Genomic DNA, 14,696 nt, shown 5'->3' with positions numbered 1-14,696 from the left:
AACACCAAATCAGCCAATCACAGCGAGCCTTTCTAACATCCACACAGAACTGAAGTTGTCTCCTTTTCTGTCGTTCGGTATCGTCTGAATTCGGTAAGTTATATAGGATTATTTAACTAATTTTATGTGAATATTATTTTTTTCAGCGAAAAATCGCAGAGTAACATTTATGTATGGAGGTTTTCACCGGGGGGAGACAGCTAATGTTAACTTTTAGTCGGTCGCCGCCATTATACCACCGAAGAAGCACAACCCGCCCTCTCCTTCTTCGCTCTTTTCTTCTTCTTCTCCTTGAAAGCAGAACGTAAGGAGCATTAGCCCGAGTGGTAAAAGCGCTTTAGTTGATGGCTAATGTGTTCATAACCTTCTCAGCTTGTTAATGGTAACACGTTAACCTGGCGGATAGCTAGCAGGAAGCTAGCTCCACGCTGCTGAAATGTTAGCCATTTTGCTAGTAAGATGGCCATGTTAGGAGGTCGGTAGTAGTCGGAGATAATATCGTCTCGATAGCTAGCGGTTAGCTGCTACCTGTCAGGTTTCACTAGCCGCGCAACACAGCAGCTGGATTGTGAGGATATATGAGATAACTGTTGGCCCTGGAGCGACAGAAAACACCCTAAAATGTACGTTTCAGCCATAATTACACGACATGGATGTCATATTTAACTTTCTCACAATTGAGGTCTGGGAGCCTGTGCTGATTCACAACATGGAACCACCTTGGGTTGGCAACCATTCAGGTTGACAACTGGTCCATTCCCGGAAGCAGTTGGGTGATACCAGGTCTTCCATTGCCTTTTCCAAGCTGCTTTGATCCTCAACACTAAGGCACCTGTGTCCATCATTTTCTGATGTCTTTTCCACCAACAGGGATTTGGCTCCATTCTAGTTTGTGCATGGAATTTTGAACCACTTGGGGCGTTGTGACCAAAAATAAATTGGTTTTAAATATGGAAAGTTGTGTCCTAGCTGGGACCCCTCAAAATAGCTGTTTTGTTCAGCGTGACACATCTAATAACTGTCCTTTGATGTCCTTGATTACAATGGTTCTCAAAACTGGTGCAAATGTGAGCCCGTGACATGTACTGAGATTATGCCACACCAGATTTGTAGATTCACCATCTGTGCATGTGCAAAAAAACAGGAAATTTGTTCTGTACCGAGTTTACCTTTTCTGTGTGCAGAAAGGGTAAACTCAGTACAGAACAAACTTCCCGTTTTTCATGCATGCAGAGATACTGAATATACAAGTCTGGTATGAAGTAATCTCAGTACGTGCAAGATGGCACCAAGGTTAAAATAACCTTGAATGACAACAGACACCCACTTCTCACCTGAGATCACTGGTTAGCATCTGTGTATCCCAACTGTGTAGTAAGACTGGAAGTGCCGGAACCTGAAAGACTTGAACCTTCATTCTGTTTCATAGGTGTCAGCATCACTAAGCCCTTTTATCCAATGACCTCATGACTCCATAAGATCTTCCCAGGTGTTTCTCGATCTCAAAGAGCGAGGTTTCAGAGGCTTCAACAACATGGCCTATATAACGGGGTCTTATGAGCAGTTTGATACTTGCATTACAAACTGTTACATATCTGATGGCTGAGTCTAGGAAGCTTGGAACTAAAGCAGGTCTCCAATAGGAATGGATATTGATAAGATTTTATCTATCAATGCCATTATCGATTCCGCTTATTGATCCCATTCTTTATTGATTCCCTAATCAGTACCTCTTTTGAATTTTCTGTGTACCAAAAATAGGCTTTACACTTTTTCTATGTCAACAACATTTTATTGAGTCTTAAAGTACAACCCCAATTCCAATGAAGTCGGGATGTTGTGTAAAATGTAAATAAAAACAGAATACAATGATTTGCAAATCCTCTTCAGCCTATATTCAATTGAATACACCACAAAGACAAGATATTTAATGTTCAAACTGATAAACGTTATTGTTTTTGTGCAAATATTTGCTCATTTTGAAATGAATGCAACACATTTCAAAAAGGTTGGGATGGGGCAACAAAAGACTGGGAAAGTTGATGAATGCGTAAAGAACACCTAATTGGAAACATGTGATTGTCATGATTAGATATAAAAGGAGCATCCCCAAAAGGTTCAGCTGTTCACAAGCAAAGATGGGGTGAGGATCACCACTTGGTGAATAACTGTGTGAAAAAATAGTCCAACAGTTGAAGAACAATGTTTTTCAATGCGTTCAGTTGCAAGGAATTTAGGGATTCCATCATCTACAGTCCATAATATAATCAGAAGATTCAGATAATCTGGAGAACTTTCTACATGTAAGCGGCAAGGCTGAAAACCAACATTGAATGCCCGTGACATTTGATCCCTCAGTCGGCACTGCATTAAAATCAACATTGTGTAAAGGATCTTACCGCATGGGCTCAGGAACACTTCAGAAAACCATTGTCAGTTAACACAGTTCGTCGCTACATCTACAAGTGCAAATTAAAACTCCACCATGCAAAACAAAAGCCATACATCAACAACATTCAGAAACGCTGTTGCCTTCTCTGGGCCCGAGCTCATTTGAAATGGACAGAAGCAAAGTGGAAAAGTGTGCTGTGGTCTGATGAGTCCACATTTCAAATTGTTTTTGGAAATCATGGATGTCGTGTTCTCCGTACAAAAAAAGACCATCCAGATTGTTACCAGCGCAAAGTTCAAAAGCCAGCATCTGTGATGGTATGGGGGTGTGTTAGTGCCCATGGCATGGGCAACTTACACATCTGTAATGGCACCATCAATGCTGAAAGGTACATCCAGGTTTTGGAGCAACACATGCTGCCATCCAAGCAACGTCTTTTTCAGGGACGTCCCTGCTTATTTCAGCAAGACAATGCCAAGCCACATTCTGCACGTGTTACAACAGCGTGGCTTCATAGTAAAAGAGTGTGGGTACTAGACTGGCCTGTCTGCAGTCCAGACCTGTCGCCCATTGAAAATGTGTGGTGCATTATGAAGCGCAAAATACAACAACGGAGACCTGGTCTGTTGAGCAACTGAAGTCGTACATCGAGCAAGAAGGGGAAAGAATTCCACCTACAATGCTTCAACAATTAGTGTCCTCAGTTCCCAAATGCTTATTGACTGTTGTTAGAAAGAAAGGTGATGTAACACAGTGGTAAACCTACCACTCTCCCAGCTTTTTTAAAATGTGTTACAGACATCCATTTCAAAATGAGCAAATACTTACACAAAAACAATAAAGTTTATCAGTTTGAACATTAAATATCTTGTCTTTGTGGTGTATTCAATTGAATATAAGTTGAAGAGGATTTGCAAATCATTGTATTCTGTTTTTATTTACATTTTCACAACGTCCCAACTTTATTGGACTTGCGGTTGTAAAGAAATATGAAATTGGTTACTGGATCCTTGATCTCTGGTCATAAATAAAATCTTTACATGGTGGATCCTAGATCTCTGGACATGAATATAGAACTAAACAAAATCTAGTTTTTGTCAAAAGCATTTCCTTTCAGACATTAATGGCACAAATGTAACTACATACCTCTGAGCTGAGCTCATCCTCCTGTGCTGCAAGTCAACATCAGTGTAATTCATAAAGAACACAGGGCGTCTCATTTTGGGAGGAAAAAACATTTTAGTCTGTTGTAGTTTGTTGTCTGTATTACAACGTTTGGGAAGAGGTGTCATTTGATTTAAAATGGCAATTTGCTTTGAAGTTATTCTGAACAGACTCTATCTTTCTAACTTGACTCGGCAGAGAGCCGCGCAGTATTTGGAACTGTGCAAACGGAACGGAGGACTATTCTCGTTTCTTGCCTGCAACAAGACAAGAGTCCCAGTTAGTGACTTTAATCCGCACAAGATTGACATCTTTAAATGGCTTTGAGAGGGATTAGGAAAGCGGACTTGCCACTTCTGAAAAGCAGCGAAGCAGAGAACCAATGAAGCAGTGGGTCGGAGCACTGCTTCGTTGGTTCAAGCAAAGCTTTTGCAGAAGTATTTGATTGCAGACCCCTGATGAACACCCTCAAAAACAATGGCTGCTCTGAAGGACGATAAGGGAATCATTAAGCAAAAAGCCTATCGATGTCTGTGGATCGAATAATTTCTTAACGATTCTCAAAAAGATCTGTTTCTCGATACCCAGCCCTAGTCTCCAATTGCTGATTTCTGGCACCCATTTTTTTACTTTGTGGCTCAAAAATAATCAAATACCCACTATGGGAATAATGTCGAGTGTAATCCATTGCAGAACTTTTTAACCTATTGTTAATTTGTGCCAATTGTGACACATTGTGATTCACAAAAGTGAATAATCAGATGTAGTCTGTGCAGATAAGGGTTAATATTATCACTTACTGAGGCGATGCTGTGCTGGTAGCGTAGATTTACATTTATGCTACCTGTCTAAGTATGTGTTGGTTCCAATATGGATATTCCGGATGATTTTATCATGGATAGTCCGACAATGAACAGCAGCCAAAGCAGCCAGCTTGATGAGGATGCCCTGGCGAATTTGGAGAGCAGCGCGGTACCAGCCAACACGACAAAAGTTAAAGTGAGCCAATTTTTTATGTACGCACTTGCTGGGTGTCTTGCGTTTTGAAATGACATTAAATATTGTTAATGTGATTCCACGTGTTGTGTATCTCAGTAAGCGATAATAATGCAAATAACATGCAGTTGTCGTGCGGTATGCATTTTCTGATTCCCTCCGTCCATGCCCAGTCGCCCAAAATGACCGATATTTGCCCGAGTTAGACGAGGGCGAATATCGGTCATTTTGGGCGACTGGGCATGTTATTGTATTAATATGCATCTTTTACTGTAATTTTACAGAGGCTTTGGCTTTTATTTTGTTACTGCATCATGAAATAAACAGTTTCTGCTTCAACGTGGATTTTTTTTTTTTTTTTTTTAGAAAAAGAAGGGCCTTTATTGCTGCTGTGCATACATATATACATGCATACAGTGAAATTTGTCCTCTGCATTTAACCAATCCAGATTACAGTTGGACACAATCCAACCACTAGGAGCAGTGTGTAGCCACGATCTGGTCCTATAGCCTGAACATGAACCTACCTGACGGAAACATGATCTGCTTCATTTTCCAATATTTTTCTCCTTTCTGTAGTTCTCCTTTATGTATTCAAATCCCTGCCTGACTGGAAAATCACTAAGGGCCCTTGGGCAATGTCTTAAATCCCCTATTGCTCCCGGTGTGTAGTGAGCGCCTTGTATGGCAGCACCCTGACATCGGGGTGAATGTGAGGCATAATTGTAAAGCTTTTTTTGAGCGTCTGATGCAGATGGGAAAAAAGCGCTATATAAATGCAGTCCATTACAATATCATTAGTACATAAAGAAAGTAGATATTCAAAAAGGAATGGGAAGTATAGACTTAGTATCTATTTTCAGATTGTTTTGTTTTTTTTTCTTTCTTTTTTTTCATCTATATTCACAACATCCATTAATTTTAAAACTTTTTGGAAAGTAAAACCCTGAATCCAGCAGCCCGCTGCATGTTGAGATGTGTGATTTATACTCAACAAAAATATAAACGCAACACTTTTGGTTTTGCTCCCATTTTGTATGAGATGAACTCAAACATCTAAAACTTTTTCCACATACACAATATCACCATTTCCCTCAAATATTGTTCACAAACCAGTCTAAATTTGTGATAGTGAGCACTTCTCCTTTGCTGAGATAATCCATCCCACCTCACAGGTGTGCCATATCAAGATGCTGATTAGACACCATGATTAGTGCACAGGTGTGCCTTAGACTGTCCACAATAAAAGGCCACTCTGAAAGGTGCAGTTTTATCACACAGCACAACGCCACAGATGTCGCAAGATTTGAGAGAGCGTGCAATTGGCATGCTGACAGCAGGAATGTCAACCAGAGCTGTTGCTCGTTTATTGAATGTTCATGTCTCTACCATAAGCCGTCTCCAAAGGTGTTTCAGAGAATTTGGCAGTACATCCAACCAGCCTCACAACCGCAGACCACGTGTAACCACACCAGCCCAGGACCTCCACATCCAGCATTTTCACCTCCAAGATCGTCTTGAGACCAGCCACTCGGACAGCTGCTGAAACAATCGGTTTGCATAACCAAAGAATTTCTGCACAAACTGTCAGAAACTGTCTCAGGGAAGCTCATCTGCATGCTCGTCGTCTTCATCTGCGTCTCGACCTGACTCCAGTTCGTCGACGTAACCGACTTGAGTGGGCAAATGCTCACATTCGCTGGTGTTTGGCACGTTGGAGAGGTGTTCTTTTCACGGATGATGCAAAGATGTGTTGCACTGCATGAGGCAAATGGTGGTCACACCAGATACTGACTGGTATCCCCCCCAATAAAACAAAACTGCACCTTTCAGAGTGGCCTTTTATTGTGGGCAGTCTAAGGCACATCTGTGCACTAATCATGGTGTCTAATCAGCATCTTGATATGGCACACCTGTGAGGTGGGATGGATTATCTCAGCAAAGGAGAAGTGCTCACTATCACAGATTTAGACTGGTTTGTGAACAATATTTGAGGGAAATGGTGATATTGTGTATGTGGAAAAAATTTTAGATCTTTGAGTTCATCTCATACAAAATGGGAGCAAAACCAAAAGTGTTGCGTTTATATTTTTGTTGAGTATACAATGTGATCGCTACGAAATCACTCCAGCATCGGAAACAATATGATGCCTTCAGTAAAAATGCTGGGACAATGAATGTTGCCAACCTCAGTATGCAGGCACTTTAAAGTTTAAACAGAGTCAGATTGAGTCAGATGGTTTGTAGTTTTATCAATAGTTAATACTGTTTGGTAGCAATAACTACAGTGCATTTCTGTTAGGGTCATGTAATTGATGCAAGAGCTAAATAGCAGCTTGGACCTTGCAGTTTGAATAATTGGTTGCTTTTTAATGTAAGTAAATATCTCCATACAGAAACTATTAAAACTGTTTTGACACCGATTTACATTGAAAATTTCAATGGGATTGCTAAAATAATTACAGTAATTTCTTAAAAATAAACCCCCAACATGGTGCAAAACGTCTTTGGATAAACTCAACAAGTATGAATAAAAATCAGCTTGGACCTTGCAGTGACATAGAGCAAGAAACTTGGGAAGGTCTGTCTCTGAGCTCTAACCTGCATGCTCAAAATAACAATTAGCCCAGGCTCAGCGCATGGTGAGTCATTTTGGTGGTCTTGGTTACCTTGGTGGCGGACATGCACAAAGCTGTTGGCTTGACAAAGTATGCAGATGCTTCTTTTCGTCACAAGAGGGCAATGTTCACAGCCTAATTTATAATGTACTCTGGAAGGGGACGTGGTTCTATATCATATTGTAACATGACTTTGATATTGAAATTATTGTTTTGTTATACTTTTTTTTCAAAATCAGTTTTAACTTGCTGTATTTCTAACAGAGCGGTTTTCTAATCCCTGGCAGCCATGGAGACATCATCAGTGTTCATGTGCTTCCCCTGCTACCAGGAGTTTAACACCCTGGAGGAGGTGCTCAAGCACCAGTTGACTTGCACTGCTGAGGATGACCAACAGAATGCATCAAAACCCACAGCTGTTGCTGTTCCACAGTTTCAGACTCAGGTAAAGGCCAGCAAAGTCAACTAATAATAATTGTGAATGGTGCACCAACAGCTGCATCTCTTAAGTGTTCCAGATCAAGATCCTGAATCCCAAAGCTGCTCAGCTGTGCTGTGCATTGTCCTCATCCCATAAGGACATAGGGAAAAGGTGTTTGAAAAGTTTTTTTATTCTTATTATGGGTGTAATTGATGCAATTATTATACATGGGTTTGACAACAGCAGCATTCTGCTTCATCTCTCTCTTTATATTATTTTTTTTTATGTTCTAGGTACTAGTCAGCCTTTTCATGGAGGTATGCTACTGTATACTGTACAGTGTATATTTACATTTCACAAAGAAATGTAAATATACACAGTTTTTTTTTTTAATTGATTGGTCACACCAAAAAAATGCTTTATGATGTAATTTAAATCCTGCATACAACACTGGACCTTCAGTTGTATTTATTTACAAACAAATGACATTTTATTTATCCCATGTCTTTCATTGATTTACTGGAACAGTTATTTTTCTGGGGAATAATGATTCTTCAGCATTTATCTTTAGTCCTGAAGAAACTGTTTATAATATCTTTGAAATGTGGGTCTGAAGGAACTGTGTGGATTACGCCAGGAACTTGTAAACAAATACTTCTGCAGTTGGACAAGTTTTGAGTTGAATTCTTGTGAGTAAGCTTCTCCCTTGTTTTCACTCAGGGTCGCCACAGCAGATCCGAGGTGGGTCTGCATGTTGTTTTCCACAAGTTTTATTCCGGACACCCCTTCCTGACGCAGCTCCATATTACATGGAGAGTGAGCAAGGGTGGGTTTGAACCGGGAACCTTCCGAGAACCACTTAACCGATTGGCCACCACCCCTGCCCATGTTGTTTTTGCAATACTACTACTAATGAATTTTATGAATTTTAACAACTAAAATGTTTGATCAATATTGCTCGGAGTACCTTAGGTTTACTCCTACTATTCTCTCTATCGCATATTGGAAAAATTGACCCAGAATGCATTGCATTGTCAACATCCTGGGTTTTTTTCTTTTTTCGACAGAAACACTTCCTGTAGTGTGAGATCACTTTTTTTGCTTAGCTGCACCTGAGTAAGGTGCTTTAGTTTTAGTGTGTGTACTGTTATTTTCACAGGCGTTACCTTAAAGTCTGTCATCAATGGAGGAGTGTGACAATTTCAGGAACATGATGGTCCCTCAGCTGAAAAAATTCTTACAATAAGTAGTATCATTTAACAAATACAATTCAAATTTTAATTTAAACGCAAGCTTTTAATTCAAAATGTTCTTGTTTATTTCCAACATACAAACACACCAAGCAAATAAACTCAACAATGGTGGCAGTAAAATGAGAAACTTGCGACCAACAAATGACTTCTGGAGTCTGGCAGGGACCAGTGTCGCAACGCGAACGGCCCCCCCTAAAAATTGGTCCACCCTGCCTCCACTGCGCATTCATCATTTCGGAGCTCAGCAGCTCATCTGAGACAGAGTCTCTTCACCCAAAGCGATCAAATGTATTAATGTGATTATTAACCATCAGATGACAAGGTTAAACCTCTTAAATCATTATAAAGTCAGTTTTAAGCAGAAACTAGGCCGTTTTAAGCAGAAATGAGGAGATACTCTGTGATGCTTTGAAATGAGAAATGCGCAGTGAACACAACAGCTAGCAGCCTGTCCTGTGTAGCTGTGGCGCTCTGATTGCTTCCACCATCTTTTATTATGAAGTAATGCCGAATTTATGTGGAAATTATTGTTGTACAAAAGCTTCAGATATCTGTCGCTGAGATAGATGATAACTGGAGTGCAGTTTTAAGCAGAAACAAGGTAATAAAACATGAACCGCGGCTGATGATGCATGCGCAGTGAAGGCAGGGCGGACCGATTTTTAGGGGGGACCGTTAGGTCTGCGACACCAGCTGTGTTTGAACCTGCACAGATGCCTCTGGTGTGGGCTGTGATCCAGCGAAGAGCACCTCTGAGTCTCCCATCTGATCCAGACCTCTGCGGTGAGGTTATTTAATCTTGGTCGATTGAAAGCTGTGTGGTGGTGCTATTTCATGCTAGCTGTTTGAAAGCTGTACAGTGGTGTGTTCTTGGTCGTCCATACGGCACATTAGCTTTTGTGGTCTTTAAGGAATTTTACCCAACTGACCAACAATGTTTGTTCCATCAATGGTTCACATTTCACTCTTCCTAATCCATAGTTGTTCCAAAAGAAATATTTTGGTTTGCCAGCAGCAGTTCCATCTGCATTTAACTGTTCTGCATCAGACACAAATGCGGAGTCTTGGTTGTCCTTAAGGCACAACAGCTTTTGCAGTCTTTAGGGAGCATTATCCAACTGACGGCCTTCATCTAAAATAAGTCCCTTCAGCTGCTCCCTTGTTTGCACTCGGGGTCGCCACAGCAAATCCAAGGTGGATCTGCATGTTAAATTGGCACAGGTTTTTACGCTGGATGCCCTTCCTGACACAACTCCACATTACATGGAGAAATGTGGCAGGGGTGGGATTTGAACCCGGAGCCTTCTGAACTGAAACCAAGCGCATTAACCAATTGGCCACCACCCCTGCAACTGATGGCCTTCATCTACGGATATTTTATTGGGTTTTTCCTCTTCACATCATGTGACCAGCACAGGGAAGCCTCACAGAACTAAACCATGATGCTAACTCATCAATAAAAATGACTAATCTGTCATCTGAAATTCAAAAATACAGTGTGTTTTGATACATTAGCGCTAGCTCTGTTTTTTTTCCACACCATGGGTTACAAAGAGGCATAGGTTGAAATGTGTTTGCTTACAAACCTTGTAAAATTCAGGCAAAAACAAGTAGTGCACCCCCATGGTGGTACCTACGTACCTATATGCAGTTGGCCGAATTCTATGCTAAATAGGGAAAAAAAAAATCTTTAGTTAAAAAACAATGAATTAAAACAACGGCGGAGGGCACGCGGCGCACCGAGCCGCCATCGACAGGCTGGATCGACCAGATCATTTCTGAACTGAACGCTGTGTTGATCCGGGACATCGTGTGACTACCACAGAAATGGCAAGAGAGCTGGACAGAGCACTTTCGCGTGTCATTGTGTGTCATTGTGTAACAGCTGGACATGCCACAACATGTCCTGTGAGACTTCCAACACGGAGGTGTTTTTTTGTTGCGCGCCATGAGAGGCTCCGTGCCGATGCGCGAAATCCTCCGCACGTCTTTCATTACAAAATCTCCTGTAACAGTGGAATGTGCCGCAAAAGTGCTATGTCCAGCTCTCTTGCCATTTCTCTAGAACTCACATGAGGTCCCAGAACAACACAGCGTTCAGTTTAGAAATGATCTGGTCGTTCCAGCCTGTCGATGGCCGCTCGGTGCGCCGCGCACCCTCCGCGGTTGTGGGCCGTCTTTAGAAAGGTTTTAACAGTCCTTAATCCGTGTGACGCCGACAGAATCTTCAACAATATCCATCTGAATCTTTCGAATGGTTTCCAACTGGCTGTCTCATTTTCAAATTTCATGGAGCAAAGCGGCAGTCGCTCAGCCTGTTCCCAGACAAAAGAAATCCGACAAGGGGGGTGGACCAGTGCTCACTCAAAGCCTGCCCACAGGCGAATGACGCATCCAACAGGCGTGAAAAAACTCACACATGCGCACGAAGGTTCAAGCTTGGCTGATGCAATCACACGTGATTCAAATCCATATAGTTTTTGAAAAAAATAAAAAGGTCCATTACTTTTTGGACAGACCTCATATATATAAAGTAAGTTCCTTCGGCTGCTCCCTTGTTTGCACTCGGGGTCGCCACAGCAAATCCAAGGTGGATCTGTATGTTGAATTGGCACAGGTTTTTACGCTGGATGCCCTTCTTGACACAACTCCACATTACATGGAGAAATGTGGCAGGGGTGGGATTTGAACCCCGAACCTTCTGCACTGGAACCAAGTGCCATATATATATATACACTCTCTCCTTCTTGCACAGTCACTCAGTTTTTGAGAACTGTCTACTCCACACAGATTTAACATAGAGTGCCATAGTGTTTGTATTTCTTCATAACTGATGTAAATAAAGTTGAAGACATATTCATTGACTTGGAAATGTTCATGTATCCATCCCCTGACTTGTCTGAAGGAAACTGGCAATTAAACTGATTATTTAGAGGTATTATACCAAAGGGACTGAAAACATATGCAACCCATCATCTTGGCTTTTATATTTTTAATTAATTTATATCACATTGTAGAGATTTACTTTCAATTTGAGTCTAAGGAAGGAAAATTTTAGACATTTTTATATTGAGAAGCCTGATTTACTTTTTGTATTTGAAATGCCGTAAACAAATTAAAATTTGTGAAATAACAAGGGGCTGAATACTTTTGCAAGCCACTGTATATATGTATTGGTTAAATTAGATTACATGCCATGACAAGTTGACCCCCAACTTGTCATGGCTGCGGCGAATTGTAGAGCCTGGTATTTACTTACTTGCTGTAGAAACAAGGATAAAAGAAACACAAGGTAGCACTGTGAAAGAGGCTGATATGATAAAACAGTAAAAGCTGTGGCCCCTCATTTACATGTGATATAGATGCTTCAGGATAATGAAGTTTGTTGTCAAAAGAACAGTAAAATCACTTGAAAAACTGTTTTGCCTTTCCTCTTTGTTGTGTATGTGGGAGCTTTACAAAGTCTCCTTTAATAATGTTTTTTTCCTGAACAAATATACTTTTCTGTGCGCACACATTCTTTTTATTATGCGTACCATTTGGAATTTGTTTTGGGATGTATTGCTTTAAAATATTGCCCTCTATTAGTCCTGTGTTTTACTAAGACTGATCTGTTTTCACTCTGAAAGCTGGTGTTAAAATTTAGTCTTGAGACATTAAGGTAGGGATATGTGTGACTGGCAGTTGTGTGTGTGTATACCATAACAGCTTCAAAACTTCTTCAAAGTTAAAAGTAGTCCATTGGCCATTGTTGGCCAATGGACCACGGCTGTCTGAGCTTGTAGCTAGGCTTCCACCAGTACGGTCTTCAACACAAGCCCATAAAGCATGATGACAGTCATGACAGACTGATTGCTTCCTGAGTTGTCAGGGGGAAGAGGACCATAGGAAATACATCAGTCAGTGCCAGCCTTTCACCTGATAGATCAAGCATTGGTATTCTCTCAGAAGAATCACCTGGAGAGAGTTTAAAATCTGGGTGTATTTACAGCCCTACGGTTCTTCAAATAGTTTAATACATGTATCTCACTTCATTAATAAGAATGTGCTTGTGTCCAGTAAACTGTGATATTGTTGTGAAAAGGCTGGCTATGAATGTAAAAAAACTTTGCAGGAAATGTTTTTTCTCATTTCTCAGTTTATGGGGCCTGTAAAGGAGACAGATTTGGTAGCTCACTGGGGTAAGGAGTTGGGCGATCAAAATGTAGACCTCTGTTCTGTTCTATGAAAGCAAATGTGTTGCACAGTATGAGCTTGTGCAATTGTGAGAACTCGTATGTTTATATTTTCACTTGTATTAAATATTCAAAACATGAAAATGGAATTTAAATTCACAGGAGGACTAACACAAGAGCTTGAAGAAATAATCTGAACTTCTCCATTTTTATTGTCAATGGTAGGAAAAATTTTAAGGGGGTCCCCCATTGACGCTTCTTGGTTTCAGTTTCATTTCTGACTAATTACATTTGTGATCATTTTCAGTCACATTGACCCCAAAACGCATTTTGAGTTTAATATACTGTTGAAACTCAAACTTAGTGTTGGAACAAGGAGGTTCTTAGCTTTCTAAAGACATTACATCAATTGTTATTGTAAACCAGATATTAAAGACAAGTCACTATCATTGTCACCGAACTGTGCAGAAAAAAGAGAAAAGTGTCCCATGGAGTAGATATGCGCAATATTTGAGGTGAATTGTGACTTTCATGATAAAAGCATGAAATTTGGCACACAGTTAGAGCATACCAACCAGATAGTTTTTGGCTATAGGGGCATCACAGAGCCATTTTCCAAGATGTCTGCCACAGGTTGTTGCTCAGGTTCTAGACCATCAAGGCTCTTGATTTCGGTGGCTAATAATCCTACATATTCAAGGATAAGGAATGCAGTAGTACTATTTGCAACATGCTAGCACCTATGTAACAAAATATGGCGAGCATTCAGGTAATTAAATAATTGTAAAACCATTAAAATATGTAATATTGGTAATATTATACATGTTTTCGAACTGTGACTAATGAGAATACAAGTTTCAATGTTTCATTAATTGCTGTTTACAAGAATTAACCAGTAGAGGGAGCTCTTAAAAATAGTCTGACCTACAGCAGCTTTTGGTAATCCACTGTTCTCTGCATTAAGACTTGGCGCAGATTTCATTGCTGCAAGAAACGTATGAGCAGTTTTTCTCAATACTCAACAATTGACGTGAAAGTTTTTAATTAAATGCATTTATACAAGCACTATCTTTATTAATCCCCATTACTAAGCAGGCTAGCTAGCTAGCATATTTGGCTAACATCAGCAAGCTAACTGAGTAGCAAGCATTTATGAAGGAGCTGCAAGTACACATGCAGCATCCAGTTGGTTTGGGTCCGATGCCGATCTCAATTTTTGGGACTACTCTGCATGTACATTTGTATGCTTTCAGCTGACCTTGACTGGCCTGTTGCCGCTAAAGGTGCCCTGACACTTGCACAACTTTGATCCGCGCACTTGCACACACTTCGTTGTGATGATCCCAGCCGTTGTGTTCCCAGTTGGATGCCGCGCTTTGTTCCACTGAACGCTGCACTTTAGTACGCTGGACGCTGCTTATATAAAATAATTATTTTGTGATGGATTAATCATTTTCTGTCAGAGTTGGCTGTTGAAAACACCTCTAATTGCTTTTAGAATCACAGAAGACTGTTACAGCTGGACCTTTTTTTCCTCTCTATCACTCTTGTCCGCTCCATGAGGTGGAGAATCATTCGCACTCACAGTTTTTTTTATTTTATTTTGTAATTAACACATAAAACAAACAAACAAACAAAAAACAATGACAGTAACATAACAATAACAAAACAGACTGG

General features: G+C 40.5%; 1 protein-coding gene across 3 annotated transcripts in view; it reads left to right on the top strand.

Moving 5' to 3' along the window:
* The window catches only part of znf574 (zinc finger protein 574), a 57,465-nt gene continuing 42,769 nt past the window's right edge, over positions 1-14,696 (top strand). The window contains exons 1-2 of one of the 3 annotated variants that reach the window (XM_034174415.1): positions 1-93; positions 7,458-7,615. In XM_034174415.1, coding sequence (XP_034030306.1) covers positions 7,460-7,615 — 156 coding nt within the window. In that variant the 5' untranslated portion in view covers positions 1-93; positions 7,458-7,459. Of the gene's footprint in view, positions 94-252; positions 305-329; positions 624-7,457; positions 7,616-14,696 lie in introns of those variants that run through there. The other 2 variants (XM_034174416.1, XM_034174418.1) reach the window with 2 other exon arrangements.

Source organism: Thalassophryne amazonica, chromosome 7, assembly GCF_902500255.1.
Source record: "Thalassophryne amazonica chromosome 7, fThaAma1.1, whole genome shotgun sequence".
In the NCBI taxonomy this organism is placed as follows: domain Eukaryota; kingdom Metazoa; phylum Chordata; class Actinopteri; order Batrachoidiformes; family Batrachoididae; genus Thalassophryne; species Thalassophryne amazonica.
This window is presented reverse-complemented; position numbering and strand designations above follow the sequence as displayed.